The 16569-nt window shown below is 43.1% G+C and overlaps 1 protein-coding gene across 29 annotated transcripts in view; it reads left to right on the top strand.

Annotated features, from left to right (window-relative positions):
• The window catches only part of MAGI1 (membrane associated guanylate kinase, WW and PDZ domain containing 1), a 368017-nt gene that overhangs the window by 268044 nt on the left and 83404 nt on the right, over nt 1-16569 (top strand). For all 29 annotated transcript variants that reach the window (XM_054216236.1, XM_054216235.1, XM_054216237.1 and 26 more), the window contains exon 3: nt 2840-2959. In XM_054216236.1, the coding sequence (XP_054072211.1) occupies nt 2840-2959 (120 nt within the window). The remainder of the gene's footprint in view (nt 1-2839; nt 2960-16569) is intronic.

The following is a 16569-nucleotide window of genomic DNA, read 5'->3' as shown; positions in this document are numbered from 1 at the left end:
GAAAAGAAGAGGGGGCTTTAAAAGATAAAGTAAAATGAATTCTGAAGTTCCCCGATCTTTGTGCCTCACAAATGTGTGTTGTCAGTTGCTGGGAAAAAGTATGTCCCGATCTTTGTCATGTGGCTTGCATGCCGCATGGCTCGGGGTGACATTTGACTGATGCGTTGGATGAGGAGCACTACAGAGTCTAATTCTCACTTTCATTGTGCTCCAGGCATGGGACAGCTACAGCGCTGCCTTGGTCGTACTTATTGCTGAGGCTTTTAATTGTTCTTCCTTCCCTCTCACTGACCTGGTTTAGGGCAGCCTGGCAGTGATCAACAGCTACGATGCTCCGGTGAAGGTCACAGAATCACAGAATCGTAGGGTTGGAAGGGACCTCTGGAGATCACCTAGTCCAACCCCCTGCCAGAGCAGGGTCACCCAGAGCAGGTGGCACAGGAACGCGTCCAGGCGGGTTTTGAATGTCTCCAGAGTTGGAGACTCCACCACCTCTCTGGGCAGCCTGTGCCAGGGCTCTGCCACCCTCAAAGGAAAGAAGTTCCTCCTCATGTTTAGGTGGAACTTCCTGTGCTCAAGTTTGTGCCCGTTACCTCTTGTCCTGTCGCTGGGCACCACTGAAAAGAGCCTGGCCCCATCCTCCTGACACCCACCCTTTCAGTATTTACAAGCATTGATAAGATCCCCCCTCAATCTTCTTTTTTCCAGACTGAAGAGACCCAAATCCCTCAGCCTTTCTTCGTGAGAGAGGTGTTCCAGTCCCCTCATCATCTTCGTAGCCCTTTGCTGCACCCTCTCCAGGAGTTCCCTGTCCTTCTTGAACCAGGGAGCCCAGAACTGGACACAGTACTCCAGGTCCTCACAGCCTGAACATCTACAGCAGTGTCTGTGCTGAGGGAGGAGATGTTGCATCTGGGCTGTGACCCTTCATCCCAGCTGCTGGGTGTGTGCACGCTCCTTGCGTAGCAGGGAGGGACGTGTGTGGGCATTGCCCGCTCAGCCTCCCTGCCTGCCTTTAGATGGAAATGCGGGGACTCGGACAGAAAGGGGCATATGGTCCGGTTCCAGGATTTCTCTGGTCTAAATCTGTGAAAGACATCTCTCCTGTTACAAACTACTCGGTAAAAATCATTGTAGTCTTACTGTAAGGATTTAAGAATACAAAGAATACAAATAGGAAAGAATAATTCTGCTAGTAGGGTGAAGATATCCATCACCATTTCCATCCCTATTTTTGCTTTTCCTCCTCCTGCCTTCACCCATTCACACAGCTCCAAGAGAAGGAACGATAGAAAAAGCACAGGAATTTATAGACTATCTGAAGGCTGATGGTAAATAATACAAAAAGAGAGAGAGTTTCTATTTTGAAACAAGAAACGGGGGATGTGAGAGGAAGTGGATGTCTATCAAGGATATTAATCCTGGTGATAGTCTTTCAAGGGTGTCACTCTGTCAAGACTGACCTCTTGAACAGTCTCTCAGATGAATAGGCATAAGCAGACTTTCCGCTTCCCTGGCACTTGAGGAAAACATTTGCCAGATGCAGGCATGGTGAATTTATGCTCTTTCAACTTCTGAGAGCTGGAATCTTCCCAACTAGTTTCCAGAAGCCTGCTTCTTTATACTTTCTTCAGTCCGTTTATAGAGGGTTGAAGAATTTGTATGCACTGGGAAGGCACTGCCCAGGGGCCCCAAGAGTCGCACAGAGGTGAGAAATCATGGTTCATTAAATGTCAGGTATGGTTTCCACGGCTCAAAGTTATTCCCAAGCCAGCAGATTGGTTGTGGCCACAGCACTCGGACACCTCCAACTCTCTAATGCTGCTCTTTCTTCTAAAGTTCAGTTTTCTGTACTATCTGCAAATCTGTCGTTTATATTTAATCTCAGATGTCCAGAATCCAGCCACCTCGTAGCCTCCGGAGTCATGGAAAATAAAGGTTATTGAACAGAAATTAATCCTAATCAATTAGGTGGTGCTCAGTGACCTAAATGCAGTGGCCCAAGCCATCTTAGCAAAAAGTCATGAAATGACTCACCTTACACCATGCTTCAAAGGGCTGTAAATTGGTCGGAAGGCAGAAGAGTTTCAGAGCTGGCAGAGTAGCAGTCATCAGAGCCCCGTTCTCCATGGGTAGTGTTTAAATTGTCGAGTGCTAGAGCGAGATTCAGTGTGAATTATTACTCAAAAGAAAAAGTATTTCTTGAACTGGAATGAGCTTCTGGGTGAAACTCTTTTTGCAGGTTGTCTCTTTAGCGAGCATGTGTGAACAGAGCATCAAAACTGTCTCATGGTACTTTTTAATGTTGAATTAAGAAAATAGCATAAATAGAGATAAAATATGAAGAAGAAATAAGGAAGAAAAGATCTTTATGATGTGAAAGAATTTTTTGCAAGATAAAGTGATACAGCAATAATGGAAGCTAGAAATAAGTTGCCTTATCTGAGAATACCGATTGCAATTTTAGTGAAGCTGAAGTACGAGAGACTGTTCTAATGGCAGGAAGGTGATTGCTGGCATATTCCCAGATGCCAAACTCTTCCAGCTGTGTTTCTGCATGTGGTATGAGAGGTGTTTTTGCCAGAGAGTCTTTCTGGGAATATCAGAAACATTGTCGTTGGGTGGAACAACTGGTACTGCCAGCTGAACCCGTGATCTGTGTCTTGGCTTGTTTTTATGTGGGCTCTTAACTTCTGTCTGAACTCTTGACACTGCTCTCTGTGTAGCTCACAGAATTGTATTTTACAGATACTGTTGGATCTTTGTGATGGTTTTTTATTGTCCCTTTTAACTCTTGCTAAGAAAACAAACATATTAACATGCTAATTTTTCCTTTCAGGCACAACCCGCCCTCCAAGAGAAGGAGAAGTGCCTGGTGTGGACTATAACTTTCTGACTGTGGAGGAGTTTCTGGAGTTGGAGAGAAGTGGGACTCTTCTGGAAGTAGGAACTTACGAAGGTATGGAGCCACAGGCAGTGAAAAAGCATTTCAAGTAACTGTGGTAGGACAGTAGACTTTCAACACCCTCACTCGTGTTAACCAGCCTGAGTTAGGACCTCACTTTCCATCCTGGTGCTCGACTTCCCTTAAGGAATTACAATACTGTGTGCTTTTGTCTTTTTCCTCAAGTTAACCACCTCAAAAGATTAACATCAGTAGGCCAGGAAAATCCGATATGAAATCCAGTAAAGAAATACTGAGGGAAGACAACTTAGTAGTGGATGAAAATGCATCTTTTCTGTGGATCTGCTATAGCCCATTTCACTTTTTCTTCCCTCCTGCTGTCTCTCTTCCCCTTCATCTTCCCTAAATACACATCCTTCATCACCCAATTGTGTCGCACTATGCAGCTACATGGTGCACTGCTTTTGGCCTTTTTTTTTCTTCTTTATTCTTGGATAATTATTTCTAACTTGGGTCATTGTGTTGATCCTTTTTACAGCATGGCTTTACAAACAACAGCACTGAGACTGCCAAAGGGCACTGCAATGTCACTAGGGTGAGAGCAGGAAAAAGATAGCTTTGACTTCGAGAAAATGCAAGGCAAATTGGTCATATTTAGGTACACAGTAGGATTTGTGTAACTAAACCTGCAATCTCTATCTCTTTTAAATTGAAAACTCCTTTTGGGGTGGGGTCTTGGCCCTCGAGCACATTCAAACATACCTCTTGAGAAGGCAATGAAATGAAATACATTACAGGTTTGAAAGTCCTTCTATTGCACTTCAGCTCATTCATATCATATTTCCATTTGCAAGAAGTTAAATGGGTCTTGTCATAATTATGAGAAGTTGAAAAAGCCTTATTCTTGCAGCCGTTAATAAGAAACATGAAATACGTTTAAAAATGTGAACTACACACAAATAGCTGATAGTCTTTGAAAAGTAGTCATCGAATATGAACAAAAGAGATTGTGACACGTGATTTTGGTTTTCAAGGTCTAAAAAAAAAGTCCTGAAACACTATTTGTTTAGTCTACTTCTTTAAAAACTCTCTGGTTAAGGTCACCTTTAAACCTTGCACTTATTCCCAACTGTAGACAATTGCAGTGTCAAATCCGGTTTGCATGAAGATGCTAAATTGTATAATTTGGTTTCACTCTTCCACCTCTCTGAGCTGATTAGCTCCATCAGCACCAATCCTAACGTTCCAGCAGCAGCACTTCTCCAAAATGAGCTTTTTCCTCTCCATGTTTCTAATTATAACACTAAATTAGTTTTCTTTGTCATGGTGCTCGAAATAGATCAGCTGAACTGCCTCACCATTACTTCCTGATCGTATTTGTTCTGGTGACCTTTCCACTTGGAAAGACAAAATGGGTAACTGTCTGTAAGCTGGCTCCTGGGACTTGCTGGGAATTAGTTTTCAGGAAATGCTGTACACATCTGGGACAGTTATAACCTGGTCGTTTCATTGCTGATGTGATTATATGCAGCAGCAGCAGCTAAACTGTTTAGATTTCGTGGGTTGCTCTTTTGAGTTGCTGAAGATGAGGTTGGTTTCTCATAAATCTAATGCGTATTTCATTTCTGTGAGCGATAGAAGGGTCTGAACTTTAAAGGAATAATTTGTCAGAAGTGCTGAGAAGCCTCTTTCCACGTTGACATCAGTGATGCTGGTGTATAGTGGTTCTGGAGAGCTGGCCCATGGAAGGAAAAATCAATAAGAATAAAGCAAATAATGATGATGCATGTGTGCACATATGCTTCAAGACACATTACTATTTGATTGTAATGTGAAATAAATAAAGTTCATTTTTCACTTACAGCGTCAAGAAATGATTTTGCTGCCTTCCGAGATTTCTTTAATGGCTTTATTGTACTTTTTTGGGAAATCTTATTTTACAACTGTATTGATCAAGACAGTGTTGATCTTGATTAGATCTTGAAAGATGGTGTGATTCAGACCCAATGCTGCAATCACCAGCAATTTTGTAAAAAAAAAAAAAAAAAACTGCCAAAAAAAAATAGATCACAGTTAGTTAGACTTCTAATGTCCAAGTCTTTGTTACTGCTCAGCTTTATAGTTTTAGATTACTTTAATTATCATTTTTTTGTGCTACATTTTGCTGCCTCTTTTTTTTCTTTTTTAAATGTACCGCCATAATGAAGTTGATTGTATTTTTGACCCTGCCAGTGATGGCTTAATCCAAAACAGAGTGATGGAATTCCCAACAAAAGGGAATAATCTTCTATTTCTCTCTGGAGAACAATAAAACAATACCTTTAATGCATGGCTTTTATTACTAATAATGCTACCTATTTTACTGAGTCGGAATCAAACAATTGCAAAGATAGGGTTGTTTTTGATTACAATGTAATTCGGTGATTTAGAGATGAACGAAGGGGAATGCTATGAAATGGAGAGTAGTGATGATGAATGGGGAAGTTTTCATGGGCCTGGCAGCCACAAGCTCATGTGGCTCAAGCAGGATGGTGGTTTGGGGTCAGGGTGGTCCCAAGGTCCCTTCTGGCCCTAAATTTCTAAGAGTCTGCATGTGGTGATGGGGGGGATGGATGTGTGCGCTTTGTTTCTGTGCTGTATTTCAGCAGCTAGAGAGAAAGTCTGACCCGATCAATCAAGATAAAGTTTTGGCATTACTGGGTGACATTTGTTTGCCTTTTGAAGGCATAAAGCCACGCAGATAGTGGCACAATCGTTGGGAAAAAACCTTGTGGGAGAAGACGTAACACAAGGATTTGTTTGGTAACAGTTACTGAAGAGAACTTCTGGGGAGAAAGATTAGAAAACGGGGAGCCATCAGAAGAAGGATAATACAGAGGACTTTGCTGATAAGGATACTATTGATTTGGAAACAATAAAGAATAAGCAGAAGAGAACAGTTGGAAACCATAAAAGAGCAGGAGAGTGTATCAGGTTTTGAAAGTGCTCTAATTGCAAAGAGAGAAACCTCAAGCTGAATAGGACAAAAAAGGTGTTGCCTACCTACTGGGCTGCATAATGTCATTGTTATTTCTTCTGGTGTGCTGCAAATAGGTTCCTCCGGGCAGTTTGTGATTCACATCCCAGTGACTGCAGAGCAGGCATGGCAGCTGCTTTTCTGGTCACCTGTCACCTCCCTGGTGTGTTCTGCACCCAAAATGCTCCAAAAATTGTGATCGGGTGGGAGGGGATGTTTGAAAGCCTTAATTCCTGAGGTTTTCGGTTCCCGTTTTAACATGCTACTTTTTAACCACAAAGCCTAGAAACTTCTTTTTCCCCCTAATGAAAGCTACATGTTGGCCACGTGAATTCAGGATCCGGAGCTGAAGTCCTTGAAGACCTGCCCAAAGCTGTGATGTTTTCACCAGTACTGGTGGGTTTTGCAACACGTGCATGCTGGTAAAGCTGCACGCGACACGCTCAAGCCAGTTAGTAATTCCCATTGACAATACTCATTAGGAAGGAAAAATCTTTTTAGTCTGCGCATTAGCTAGTCCTTCTGGTGGATAGGAAACCATCATAATTATAATCTCAGGCATTTATTGACTGATCCTTCAGGGCATAAAATACTGATGGATGCATGGAAGTAATTGTGTAGGTTACTAATTATTTAGCAATTACTTCTGCATTTGAATTGTGGGCTCTCACAGGGACCCCAAGGGAGGGCTGTTTTGAGCAGAACCACAACTTCTAGATTTTATTCTCATTTCTTCTCCAGCTGCTAAATGACCCTGGGCAAATCATAGAAATCAAACCAGGTAACTGCTTTATACTTCAGGTTATTGGCCTGGAGAATATTAAAACAACACTTACTTCTCTATTCATTAATATTTCAGCAGATATCCTGTGCCTGCAGTTATCTCCTATTGCAAGTAGGAAGGAGAGAGTGGAAGCAATGGTATTTCAGAGGGCTGTGCTGAATGCAGCAGTGGAGATGGGCACTGTGCAGAGGCGCACGGGGACATTAGAATCATGGAATCATAGAATAGTTTGGGTTGGAAGGGACCTTTAGAGGCCATCTAGTCCAACCTCCCCTGCCATGAGCAGAAACATCTTCAACTAGATCAGGTTGCTCAGAGCCCCGTCCAACCTGACCTTGAATGTTTCCAGGGGTGAGGCATCTCCCACCTCTCTGGGCAACCTGGACCAGTGTTTCACCACCCTCAGTTAAAAACTTTCTTCTTTATAACTAGTCTAAATCTTCCCTCTTTTAATTTAAAGCCATTACTCCTTGTCCTATCACAGCAGGCCCTGCTAAACAGTTTGTCCCCGTCTTTCTTGTAGGTCCCCTTTAAGAATTGAAAGGCCCCAAGAAGCTCTCCCTGGAGCCTTCTCTTCTCCAGGCTGAACAACCCCAACTCTCTCAGCCTGTCCTCATAGGAGAGGTGCTCCAGCCCTCTGATCATGTTCATGGCCCTCCTCTGGACCTGTTCCAACAGGTCTTTGCCCTTCTTATGTTGGGGACTCCAGAGCTGGATGCAGGACTCCAGGTGGGGTCTCACCAGAGCAGAGCAGAGGGGCAGAATTGCTTCCCTCAACCTGCTGGCTGGTATCTCAGTGGGACTCCAGGTGCCCAGAGCACAGGGGCAAAGCTGGTGAAAATTCAAGCAGGAACAAAAGATTGAGTATGCAGAATGCAAAGATATTCAGGCCAGGTGTGATACCCCCAATGCAAAGTACAGTTGGCTGAAGACTTCACCTGACTGCCGTAACTTTTCAAATATCATGGAGGGTGGCTTGGCAACTGCATCAGCCAGTTCCTCAGGACTCTGCGATGCATCTCATCAGGTCCCATAGATTTCTGTTTGTTCCTCTGTCATGAGGAACATGAGGTTCTGTCACAAACCTCATCTTCTCTTACAGTGGGACGGACTTTTCTCCCCCAGTCCCTGCCTTGTGCTTCTTCCACTCGAGAACTGTGGGAGGAGAGGTTGCCAGTGAAGACTGAGGCAAAGAAGTTGTTGAGTACCTCGGCTTTCTCCTCATCTGTTATTAGCAGTTTGTCAGTCCTGCTCATCAGGGAGGGTATGCTTTCTTTGACCTTCCTTTTCTGGCTGATGTACCTGTAGAAGCCCTTCTTACTATTCATTGTGTCCGTTGACAAGTTCAGCTCCAGCTGTGCCTTGGCCTTCCTGACGCCATCTCTACACAACTGGGCAGTGTTCCTGTATCTTTCCAGGATACCTGTGCCTGCTCCCACTGCCTGTGCATCTCTTTCTTGCCCTTTAGTTTGACCAGCAGGTCTCGACTGAGCCATTCCAGTCTCTTTTCCTCCTTTCCTGATTTCTTACACGTAGGGATCGAGAGCTCTTGTGGTCCATGGAAAGGGTCCTTAAAGATCTGCCAGCTCCGTTCTGCTCCTTTGCCCCTGAGGGCAGTTTCCCAGGGGGTCCTATTGACTAATTCCTTGAAGAGCTGGAAGTTTGCTTTCCTAAAATTCAATGTCCTGATTTTACTCTTTGCCTGACCCGTATCCCTCAGGATTGCAAACTCCACCAGTGCATGATCACTGCAGCCCAGGCTGCCTCCAACGTTGACATCATCAATTAGCTCACTTGCGTTGGTGACGAGTCCAATGATACTGGTGGTCCAGTGTTGCATCCCCTCTAGTGGGGCTGTCTATTACCTGGTTTAAGAAGTTATCCGCCATGCACTCCAGCACGCGTGTGCACATTAACATGGTGGCTGAATTTTGCATGGGGATGGCTGTGTCGCCGGGGCCCGGCGCGGCTGTATTAATGAATGCCTGCCCGGCACTTAGTGATCCTCAAAAGAAAAAGTGCTGCACTTTATAACATGTGAAGGGTTATTACATTATAGCGTATTATTGTCAAGGCATCATCTTTCATTCTCAGGACAAGTGTTATGTGATTGCCAAGAGAAGTAATAAGTAATCTGCATTAGTCTCATGACTAAGATGTAATGGGGTGACTTGCTAACATTTTTAAAGTGTATAAAACTAGCTACTGTAGACAGGGTCTCTGATTGTGGTACTTAATGAGTGTAATAAATTACCTTAATAGCGCAGTTAGAATTTCAGCTGAAGTAGAGAGGTGTATTCAGCAACATGCTTCAAATCAAGATGCCTTTAGCCTAATTTATCTGATGTGCTGGCTCTCCTTGGGTTTCTGTGCAGCAGCCCCACTCCCTCAGCTGCTTTAGCAAAATGGCTGGATTTTTCTTCTTTCTTTCTGGTGTCTTCGCAGCCTGTGGGTCTCGCCAACTTGGTATAACCTTGAAGTGAGAGCTGTGTCTGTGGCATGCAAAACATGTCAGGAAGGTTGGGCGAGTAAGGGTGGCAGGTGCTGGGGGATGCCCATGCAGCAGAACAACATGTTCCGCTTAATAAGATAAGATCCGCTTATTAATGTCTCCATACTACAGATTGACTCAATAAATCATAATGGCTCCTTTACCACCGTTACAATGTATCCATGTCGAATAGCCACTTATTAACATCTGTGCATTGCAGAAAGATTTCTCTTCTATCTTTTGCTGTTGTACTTTGCTTTTTTCATTATTATTATTTTTTAAACCACTAGTAACACAAAAAAAAGAAGTTGTTCTTGTGTAGGTGCATGACTATGAGTGTTAAGTGTGAGTGCTGCTATACTGAAGTGTCATCTGATGATAATGCTTCATTCTACAAACAGCTAAAGTGGTAGCGGAGTAAATCTTTCTCTAAAAGCCAATATTCAAACATCTGATAGGGTTTCAGAGTGGCTTTGAATTTCCTTTGGGATTCCTGATTGGCTTCTCTTGGTGCACTTCCAATAAGAAGTTTTCCAGTGTCAGCTCTGTCTGAAATTGTTCATTAGCAGTCCTGCTTTTCGCTGTTTCTTGATGCATCCTAAAACACAAACCTTGAGGGAAGAGGTTGTTCCCAAACACCTCGGACCAAAAAATGGCAAGTTGGCTGGGTTTTTCCTAAGTTAGATTTCAGGTTATTTTAAGGATTTATTTACTTTCTAACCGCAGTCCGATGTGTTGAAGGCTGTTCGTAGTAGTCCGTTGATAGATGGCAGCCTGGCACATTTCAGCATCGTTTCTTGGTACTGGATGTTCTCGGGACTGTCTCTAGGATTGGCTACACATTGGTATCATCGCTGGTGATACCCAGCTCCTTCGCAGCTGGGCAGCCCTTCTGCCCCAGGAGGCATCCCAGCCTCCGCAAACCTTGGCATTTCCCTGCCGCTGCAGAGCTCACCCTGCGCTGCGAGCTGCGACACACACGCCAGCGCCTTCCGGAGGGGCAAGGTATTAATGGGACGCATCCTCGTGCTGGGAGTAGATATATAAATATTTCAGTGTTTGCAAGAAGAATTGCATATTGCTATGGCTTAACATCACATGTTCTTGATTCCTACAGCCTTATGCTAGGTAGGGTGTGTTCCAGCTGCTTCTCCTGTGCTCTCTGTAGATACCATGCACAAGCACGTGCTTATTTATGTTGCCTATGATTTTATTCTTTTTTAAATCTATTTGCACGTGGATGTAATAGTTGCTCTAATATAACTGAGTTTAGGAAACACGTTGAGCTTCCATAGCCAGCTCACACCCTATACTACCGAAATCTTACTGCTTATGTGTTACTTTAAGTATCTTTGGTTTGTTTTGGCTTGTTAGAAATTTTCCATGTATAAAATGTGCTTGGACACAGCTGTACAGGAGTGTTAACAATAGCATGTGGCAATACCTAGCGATATCTCAATGTGGGAAAAATCAGAATAAATTATCTGATCATAGGTGACTTTCTGCTATGCTGTCATTGCCTGTAAGGGCACTAATTGGAGTATATGTTAAATTTCAGACATAAATTGAAATGTGCAAATTGTAACATTTTGACTAATTTAGCAAGAAACCCAGACTGATCTTTCAATTAACCTCACCATTAACAACTGCAAAAATTGACGGAGAATCTACTATTTAAAGTAAATTGGATTTGCATATATTGTAGGTTAATGTCTCTGAGATCTCTTCCCATGCCTATGTTTTGCTTCCGATCCAGATGCTGTGTCTGCGGCTGCCTGCCGGTTGCCTGGATACTCTGAATTTCCTCAAGGCAATTGCTAATCAATGTGCAGTTGCAGCTAGGTGAATCCCACAGACAGCAGCCAGACCTGTCATCTAAATGTAGAAATCTGTAGCAGAATGTGATCTGGGAAGAGAACAGACAAAACACCATAGCAGGAGCTCGGCTCCCAGGAACCAATTCATCCTGTGCTAATCAGACACAAGCACTCTTGCTGGATTAGACGAGCAGAAGCTCTTCTGCTAAAATTAAGGGTCAATTGTTTTGGTTCTTGTACAGTGCAGAGAAGAAGAGCTGCATCTCAGAAAAGAAAACAATTACATTAATAATTACATTTAAAGTCTTCATGTCAAGGCCCTGCTTAATTTTGCTGCTTATCTCCAAGTCTCTTTCCCAAAACACCCATTTGCATCAACACTATGAACTGCTTTTTTAAAACATGAGCTGTTAATGGAGTCCTTGTTAACACAGAGTGGTAGCTTTGAAGATCAGATGCACTTCTCATGGACGCGGGGTCCTCTGTGCTACACAGAGGCTTTTGAGTTTCTTGGGGTTTTTTTGTAATTGCAAAATTACGCCTCACAGTAGGCGCCAGTAAATTCAGAACTGCGAGAACGCTGCTCTGTCCTTTCCTGAGAGACAAATGCACTCCCAGTCCCAGGCCTAAATCTCTTCACACCTGAAAAGAAAGACAAATTCTCCTCCCCAGAACAAGAGAATAGCTACAGCAAAGCCAACACCTACAGATTAAGGTAACTGAAATATACAGTTTGGGACCACGTTTTTCAATTGATGTTGTACCATTAGGATTAATGCCCAAGCTCGTGCTTTGAGCTTGCACACAGCTCCCCCGCCTTCTGTCACTCTGCCACCCTGTCCCCACCCCAACAGCCTCTGTGGTCACATCTTCCCTCTCTGCAAGGTGAAACGCCTACTTTGATACCCATTCCACTTTAGACTCTTTTAGAGTCTCTGTTCTTCTGCATTTCTACCCATTCCAGAGACAGCGTTTTGGATGGATGGGGTCCTTTCAACTGTAGTTGAATTGAATGGTCATTGACAAAAGTTTTTATGGATTAGATTCATAGTTGTTTACACAAGGCTAGCTAATTGGTGTATTTTTGTGAACTACATTTCAAATTCCAGGTCACATAAACAACCTAAGGTTCTCTGTGAATTTACTGCCAATCAGGGCAATACTTAGTAAGAATGTTTTGTTATTTTGAAATATCAGACAAAGTTTCCATTACCACTAGGTTTCTAAAACTTAAAAAGAAAGTTCCCTTGGCTGAGAGCGTTGCTTTAATTCATAAGCTGCAGGACAGGGTAGAAGCTGCTGTAGATTGCTTTCATTGATTAGGATCACTGCTTGAATTGGCAGAGGAAGAAGTGTTATGATGATGAGAACTTATCTTATTGTTGTGATTAGCTGTTACCAAAGTCTAATTACTGTGCATGATGCTAAAATGTGTAAGCTGCCGACTCTTAGAGATAAGGAGATGAAAAGAAATCAATTCATTCCAAATAGTTATTGTGGGTTTTTTCATTATTCTTGTTATTTTTGTGCACTCTCCTGAGTGGCGTTTCAGAATGCATGGATTAAGTCCTGGCTTTGGCTGCAAAAGCTGCCATCAAACTTTGGTTGTGGTTAAATAAGTTTTAAGCACCAAGGGACTGAATAAAATAAGGGTTAGTGAGAGGTGATGACAAGGAGTTCACTTAAGGGTATGTGCATCTGCTGAGTGAATGCATTGTTATTAGCTATTAATTCAGTTGCTGTAGGCAGGATCCAAGTGTGATTGAGAAGAGGGTAAAGTTTAGAAGCCCGGATCCTATAGGAATCAGACATGGGAAAGTGCTGGTTCTGTCATTCTGGCTGCTTCAGAACTGGCATTTCCACAGAAAAGGAGATTTTTTTCCTGCTGTCTCGATCAAGAAATCTCCTTTGCCTGAGAGACAGGCTGCTCTTTTCTAGCTTTGAGATACCACGTTTAGGGACACAGTCCTCAGAAGTTTTGGAGAGCCTCACCTGAGCTGCTGGGGGAGCTCAGCGCCCCGGGGAGTCCTGCCATAACTACTGTGCTGACTTTAGAAAATGTTTTGGGATCCTCTGGGATGACAGATGCTTGTGTATGCACATGTAACATGCTGTTAATAATTAGAGCTGATTGGATATTCAGTACAAATTACACTGGCTATGAAGTTAGCCCCTTCTTTAGGCTTACAAGTGGCTCACAAAACACTGTTAAAGCATATTTTTAAATGTATGTTTTTTCATAAACATTGACAGATTTAATTTGAACAAATAATGTCGAGTCTGAGTGTTTTAAAACTCTTGCTGGGCTGTTCGCTGTCAGTTGTTTATGGTGCACGTTTGGATTTCTGAGTCACAGGGTAAATATTTTCTCTTTCTCATTTCTAGGACTAAACATGAGTTTCAATGATAATTTTAAGTGCCAGTCCCTCCTAATGGTGTGTCTGCCCCCACGCCCAGCCCCACGTGCCACTTCTTCAAAAAGAACTGCTTAGAGAAGAGAAATAGAATCATAGAATCATAGAATCATAGGGTTGGAAGGGACCTCCGGAGATCATCTAGTCCAACCCCCCTGCCAGAGCAGGGTCACCTAGAGCAGGTTACACAGGAACACGTCCAGGTGGGTTTTGAATGTCTCCAGAGTTGGAGACTCCACCACCTCTCTGGGCAGCCTGTTCCAGTGCTCTGCATCCAGCAACATGAGGAAAAGAGAGTATTGCCATTTTCTCTCATTGTCCGTGTCACCTGGAACCTGGGTTGGAGCTCTCGTTTGCAGTTTTTCATCAGGAGCTGGGTTGTTTCCCAAACCTGTGTGTCCTTGTGTGAATCTGAAGGAAGAGCTGTGATTTTTCTGAATATTGACTCAGGCTGAATCTGCCTCCTGTGGAGGAAAAAGAAAAGTTCAGCCCCAGTGGCTGCATTTTCCATATTCTGCAAAACAAAACCCACACATGCAGAGCCCTGCTCAGTTTCAAATTCATATTTTCTCTTTGTGTGTGTTCATATATACTTGTAGGGATCCTCTAAAGACAGCACACCGTGTTGGCAGAAAATAATTATTCGCTAATAGTAGTGCCACCAACCGTGGCTGGTTTGAAAAGTGACTAATGATTTCAGTGTAAGCAAATCTGAAATATTTTGGAGAAGCCTGTTTTTCTGCTGAGGTGCAGCTCTCCGTGAACCGTCAGGAGCTCCAGCTTTCCTTGTTTCTAGATGAACTTAAAAGGAACAAAACTTAAAGATATAATCATATATTTCTCTGTAATTGGAGGACGGCTGGTAACATCTGTGCTGTGTTCTTGTCCAGGAGAAATTAAAATCCCCACTAGCAACATCTATATATTCCCTTCATTCACTTTGTTGCATCCATCGCAAAAAGATTTAACTGTTTTCAATAGACCTGAAATGAATTTAGCACAAAATAGTGATGTGCAGTGCTATAAATAAAAGCTGTTCTCACATATATGGCGCACACATGGATCTCTCTGCTTAGCAGTTAACATCTTTAGAAAACACATTTTGTCTGGAAAAACAAACAAAAACCCCCAATCCCTCAATGTAGCAGCATTCTTTGGGAGAAATGCCAAAAAGGATAGGATGGCAGCAGGGTAGATTATCCTTTTTCTGCCCACCTACCTTTGTATTTTCCCTCTGCACTCTCTCTCCCCCATTCCTCCTCTTTTTGTATAAAATAGTGCTGCAGTATATAGAGCATAAGAATAATTTCTCTAGCAGAGACTGCAACCTGCTTGAGGAGCCTCCATCCCCATTAGTGGCTCTTTCCAGAAGAAGTAATTTCCTTCTCCCTATAAATTATGCATCAATGTACATTTAAGATTCTGAAATGATGAACAGAAGATGAAAGCGTTGCAGAGTGTTGCTGCTTCTATGGAGCTGAATCCACGACGTTGTATACAGGCTCCAACACACCTTGTTAAGACAAACCTGCACGTGTTGCTGTCCTCGTACTCCAGCTGTAAAAGCGTGGAGATGGGAGCTCATCCGACTTCTCCAGCCTCAGCTCTGTAAGAAAGACTTTTTCTCCTCTTGAAAGGCAGTGAGCGGGAAAGATCGCAACGTGTCTCCAAAGTGATCTTCCCGAATGGACTCTGCCAGCCTGAGCCAGGGCAATTCCTTGTTTCCCTTGCTCCTGTTGTGTCCGGAGACCTTCCAGAGTGGCAGGTTGAGATCTGTGAGTCTTACGATATGGACGATCCCTGTGGCCTTACCCTAAAGCTGACGACCCCCACAGCTTCAGGGTTGTAAGGGACTTAGATGACCTACTGGGAAAGGCATTTTGGTCAGCTAAGCAGGAGTTGAGATAAACACCTAGTGCTTCCAAACTGAAATAAGGATATGTCGTTTGGAATGTGAAGTGTGTGATGACTGAGCAGTATGAAAAGCGTTGGGTGGGCTGGAACTACTGTGTGCAGCGGTGGGGCAGGTCAGTGCAGAGCTGCTTGGCTAACTTTAAACTCAGTGTCATATCTCAGTGTATGAATGATGTTGTTGACTTCTGCAACAAAAAAACACATGCTTATGTATAAAAATAAAGGAAAAAAAAATCTTCTTTAGGTTTTAAAGTGCCTCTGCATAATCTGCCTGTGGCATGTGGTTCCCCTCTAGTGTAACAGGGGCAATAAAGGGGCATGTAAACTTTCTGGGCATGGATATTAAATATATAATATAATTATGTACTGAAAAATTGAAAAATAAGGCTTTCAGATTATGCCTAGCCTATGGAGATAGACAAAGAATGTAATCAAATGTACATGTATATTTTAAAGAAGAATTTTGTGCTGCTGCCGCAGTTAAAGCTGTTTGCATGCACCCTCACGTGTGTTTATACAAAGCTTTATGGGAGAGCATCCGTTACATTTTGTCATGCCAGAGAATATAGGGAGAATTTTTAAGTTCACCCTGGGAATATGAAGGTGGCAAATGAAAATGAATAATAATTCTTGAAAAGTAAAATTTGGGGAGTTTTATGTAAAAGTGTTGTATATCACAGATCATTGTATAAAAAGTAAAAGATACGCCTTGCAATAGGCCTGAGTCCGATAACGCCCAGTGCTGCGGGAACCGGTTCCAGACCTGAGGTTCCTGTGGAGCATTTCAGGGCAAGTCAAGCACTATTATGGTGTTTGAGGTGAAGTGAAACAGGAACAGTGAAATACCTCAAGAGGTTCTGGCATCAATGAACCCGCACTTATTCTGTATTTCTTCCGTGGTCACTTAAAATAACAGTGAAGCATCCCAAGCACTTTGCACTGTTTGCATCACATCTGGTGACAGCTGCCAAGAGCTGTGCGTTTGCGTAACTGTGGGTGCGTCTTTGTCCCTTCAAGTTTTGCTTCAAGGTCTGGTTGTTCACTTCTACCCAAGTTGACCCAACTGCTGAGTTTCCTCTCTGAAGAAAGCAGTGCCACGTGGTACCTTTCCTTTTCTCTCCTTTGGCAAAGTTTTCTTTTAGAGAGAGAATAGTTCTTGCTTTTTAAACGCAACATCCACCCTAAAAGAACCTGTGTATTAAAGCAGGCCATCGAGCCTTTCATCACT

This window comes from Rissa tridactyla, chromosome 10 (genome assembly GCF_028500815.1).
Source record: "Rissa tridactyla isolate bRisTri1 chromosome 10, bRisTri1.patW.cur.20221130, whole genome shotgun sequence".
Classification (NCBI taxonomy): Eukaryota; Metazoa; Chordata; class Aves; order Charadriiformes; family Laridae; genus Rissa; species Rissa tridactyla.
This window is presented reverse-complemented; position numbering and strand designations above follow the sequence as displayed.